Source organism: Cynara cardunculus (assembly GCF_001531365.2).
Source record: "Cynara cardunculus var. scolymus isolate 2C chromosome LG 10, CcrdV1, whole genome shotgun sequence".
NCBI lineage: Eukaryota > Viridiplantae > Streptophyta > Magnoliopsida > Asterales > Asteraceae > Cynara > Cynara cardunculus.
In genome coordinates this window covers 23,152,669-23,156,725 of record NC_037537.1, presented here as the reverse complement: position 1 = coordinate 23,156,725, position 4,057 = coordinate 23,152,669, and the positions used below count along the sequence as shown (strand labels likewise).

The 4,057-nt window shown below is 32.6% G+C and overlaps 1 protein-coding gene across 2 annotated transcripts; it reads right to left on the bottom strand.

Moving 5' to 3' along the window:
- Positions 1–1,897: 1,897 nt before the first annotated feature.
- Positions 1,898–3,656, bottom strand: LOC112519533 (trihelix transcription factor GTL1-like). Of its 2 annotated transcripts, none has more exons than XM_025127720.1 (2): positions 3,430–3,656; positions 1,898–3,235 (listed from the first exon to the last, which is right to left on the bottom strand). In XM_025127720.1, exon 2 carries the CDS (start codon positions 3,103–3,105, stop codon positions 2,023–2,025), a length of 1,083 nt encoding a protein of 360 aa, XP_024983488.1. In that variant the 5' UTR covers positions 3,106–3,235; positions 3,430–3,656; the 3' UTR covers positions 1,898–2,022. The 2 variants fall into 2 exon arrangements, with proteins under 2 accessions (XP_024983488.1, XP_024983489.1); XM_025127721.1 differs by having other exon boundaries at positions 1,898–3,183; positions 3,430–3,477.
- Positions 3,657–4,057: the final 401 nt, after the last annotated feature.

Genomic DNA, 4,057 nt, shown 5'->3' with positions numbered 1-4,057 from the left:
TATAACATCGACTGAGATAAATAATAAAATAAAATATTAAAATCAAGATGTATCTCGTTGCATTGTGCGAGTACCCTTCTAGTTTAAAAAAAAAAAAATAACTTATATAATCCTCTAGATTTAAAGAAACGATGTTATTATTTTGTATACAAAAATCAAAAAATATATTTAAATGTTGAATTTATAGAATATTTTAATAATAAAATTAAAATTGAAATTATTAAAGTTAAGTGTAATTTTTTTAGAGATTTAACTTACAATTCTTCATTTTAGAGAAATTATAGAGAAATTGTTATAAATACTCCTATAACTCAAAACAATGTAACATAAGAATAGATAAACCTAAAATCGAAGTCAAGCTATCATTCTATAATCCAATAAATTGGCATTTATATCTATACTATATTATAAAACATTTAACAAAAACTCTTAAAACCCATTTTTTATGCATGAAATATTGTTTTTTGATGCATATTACTTAAAATTTAAGATTACAAGTAAATTGTGCGTATGTACATATTATTAAAGTTTAATGTTTGAATTCGTGTAACTAACTGCAGATAAACATAATCGAATAGAGGATAAATATCTCATTTTAAAAAATAAAAAATCTAAAATATAATTATGATAATCATTGAGTTCCAACAAAATAATTAATTATCATCTTTATAAAAAATTATATCATTAAACCAAAAATAAAAAAATGAGTTAAAGAAATACACAAAAAAAGAAAATTTTAAAATAGTTAGTTTGGTAATAATATCAATATTTTTTTTTTCAATTTTTTTTATGAATCTTCATATTTATATTTTATTCAAAACTAAAAACATTATCGTTTTCTCAAAACCACGTAAAACCATATTATAACATCGACTGGAAAAAAAAAAAACGAAACAATAAAATCGAAATGTATCTCGTTATATTATACGATACCCACTACACTTCTAGTAAACTTAGAACTATTTATGGCAAGAAGGATTATTAGATCCACCCTCTTAAATAAGCAGGCTTTGACAACTATTATTGAAATAATAAACAACCATTAAAATTAATGGGCAGGGTTGGCGATAAAAAAATCTCAGAAAAACCCGTTTTGATCCATTTATATTTTTATAATTAATTTAAAAATTATATAATTTATATTTTATTTTTTTATAAAAAAAATTAGAAGCTCACTTGACTGACTTCGGATTGTACTTTCTCTATCGAGTACCAACAACCTTCCAATATATATTATATGTGATGTCATATAATAAGCATTTTTGAGTGCAAACCCCTCAAATAATAACACCTCTAATATAACCAAAAGTCAAAAGTGTCTATGGATCTCAGGTTTTAATTTAAAATGAAACAAAAATCCTTTTATGGTCACGGAGATTTAAATACGATGACTTCGAACCACCCAAAAAATAAATGATCACCTTAAAATTAGTCGGCTCGTATAACGGGTTGTATATCCAAATATAACCAAACAATTTTATCTATCATGTTTCTAGAAAATAGAATCTGAGGTGTATCACCCCCATTAATTCAAACACAAACCATTTGACCTTGTCAAAGTCAAATCCATAGTGCTATAGACATTGTGTTTAATCTAGAAAGGTTGACCTTGACTCACACCAAGAATATTCCACCAAGAATATTCCAACAATTTACACCCAAACCTCCTAAACTTTATAAGCATCTTATAACAAAAAGTATTTATATCTGAAAAAAACTTTGATTTCTGCATAAATCTCCTTTTAAAAACTTATTGAATAAGTCATTTTTTATATCATTAAGTCACTACCAAACAACAATGTATACCGACCAGATAGGTTGTGAGTCCCACTAAACTGCTAATAAACAGGCCTTATCGAGTATGGACATAATCAGTACCATGTAATCACATCACAAATGCTTCCGGAACTCGAAAATCCACAAACAACATAACATAAACGTTTAGGCATTTCATACACTACAAGATATTCGAGGTCATTTACAGGATACCTCGAGTAATAATCGAAGATCGAACAGAATGAGCTACTCAGACTCGACGACATGCTCCCTATGCTTTAATTGCAACGCCATACGTTCATTCTCCAACATCGACCTCTCGTTCTCCAGTCTCGAGATCTCCAGCTCTCGGTCTTTCCTATCGCAAAATCTTTGCCATTTAAACCGTCTTTTCTCCATTTCAAAAGCTTCGGCTTCGATCCCGATCCGCTGTTCTTGTAATTGCAACATTCGCTTCTTAACCCATTCTTTCTTTTGCAGCTTCGAATTATTAGGATCTTCGAAAACTTCATTAATCTCGTCACGAAAACGGCTATTACCCCTTTCAAGATGACCATCTTCACCGCCATTTTTATGCTCATCGTCTTCATGGTCCGAATCATCATCGTCATCATCGTCACTTCCATCACTATCTTCTCCTTCATCAGAACTACGATTGTTCTCCTTTGAACATTGACCGATAACGGGCGTTTCACGAACCTGCATAAGATCGAGTTCAGTGCAATTCGGAATCCGTTGACCGTTATGGTAAGCACACATTTCCGGATAAAAAAGGTGCTTCGAATTCAAGATTTTCTTGACATCTTCCTTTGTTTTAGCCGATAACCGTGGCATAGACTCCATTAGAGACGGGTTTTCAACCACTCTACACGAAGTTCCTCGTCCCAGAATGTCGTTCAATCGTTTATACCTTTTGTTAAGATCGTTGAACTTATCTTCGCACTGCTGAGGTGAAACTTGACATCCTTTCGTCACCATGATCTTCGAAACCGTTTTCCATTTCCCCTTTTTCTGTAAACACACTGATTTCCGACTCGAACCACCATCGAGCGTGCCATCATCTCCGACACAAGCCACAACCTGAATCAGAAGCCGAACTCGGCTATCCGACCATTTCATTCGCTGCCACGGCGACGAACCCTTTCGACCCTTGTTAGAGTTATCATCTTCCATGAAACTTGGCTCATCTTCATCACTAATGTTGTGATCATTCAAGTTGTCATCAGCTTTTCCTTTCCCAAAACTCAAATAAGACGTACTAGGGTTCAAAATCTTGGTTTCCATAAACCCTAAAGATGGTTCATCGTCGATCCGATTCATCAGATTCATGACGACGACGACGACGACGACGATTGACCCAACTGAGTTTGCTTGATAGATTGATGAATTGGAGTACGAAAACAAAACCTAGAGACCAAATCGCACCTCCAACACCGGATTCAACGTCCGTTCATCAAATCTATTGAAATCAAGAATCGATAATTAAACATACAACCACTTGGAAAACTGAATCTAGCAACAGAAACATACAAGAAAACCCTAAAAGTTGGATTAGAAAAATCCCAAATTAAGATGAAGATGTAAGAAACGAGATTAGTATCTGGAAAATTAAGAATCAAGAACACAAAGATGAGATGAATGTTGATGGGTTACCTGATTTGTGGTTCCAGATTAAGGTTTTCTGCAAGGGAAGAGGGCTGTTTGCATTCTGGCGATTTGAATCAGCCGATAAATTGATGCCATTGCCATTTGGTATCAAACCATTTGGAGACAAAAACTGGGGGTGAACTAATTTTAGCTAATATAATATTAAGAAAATTATGACGGATTTAACCATTTAATAAATGTAAATTACAAAACTAATCCTCAAATAAATCGTTTTCCATTTAGCATTTGGCATCATGTAGTGCATAAAGATAGAGAAACCAAATTGCAAAAAAAACAATATGGAAACCGACTGACGTGATAAGGCCTGATATGAGTTAACCAACATAGTGTTCGACGATGTGATCCTCACGCACTTGCCTATGTGGGGTGCGTAAGGGACCCACAACCTCCATCTTTTTTTTTTTCGTTTTCAAAATACTCTTTTTAGAAACATATTTATCGTGTTTTGTTTTTACTTCCTCAAACTGTATATGTACTACTTGATTTTTCTCAATCACCAACACAAACCATTATTTTTGTATTCACTTTGTTACCATTTTTCCATATTCATATTCTATGTCAGACATTGATATAATCTCGTTTTTACATCATCAGTTTTAAATATTCAGCTACC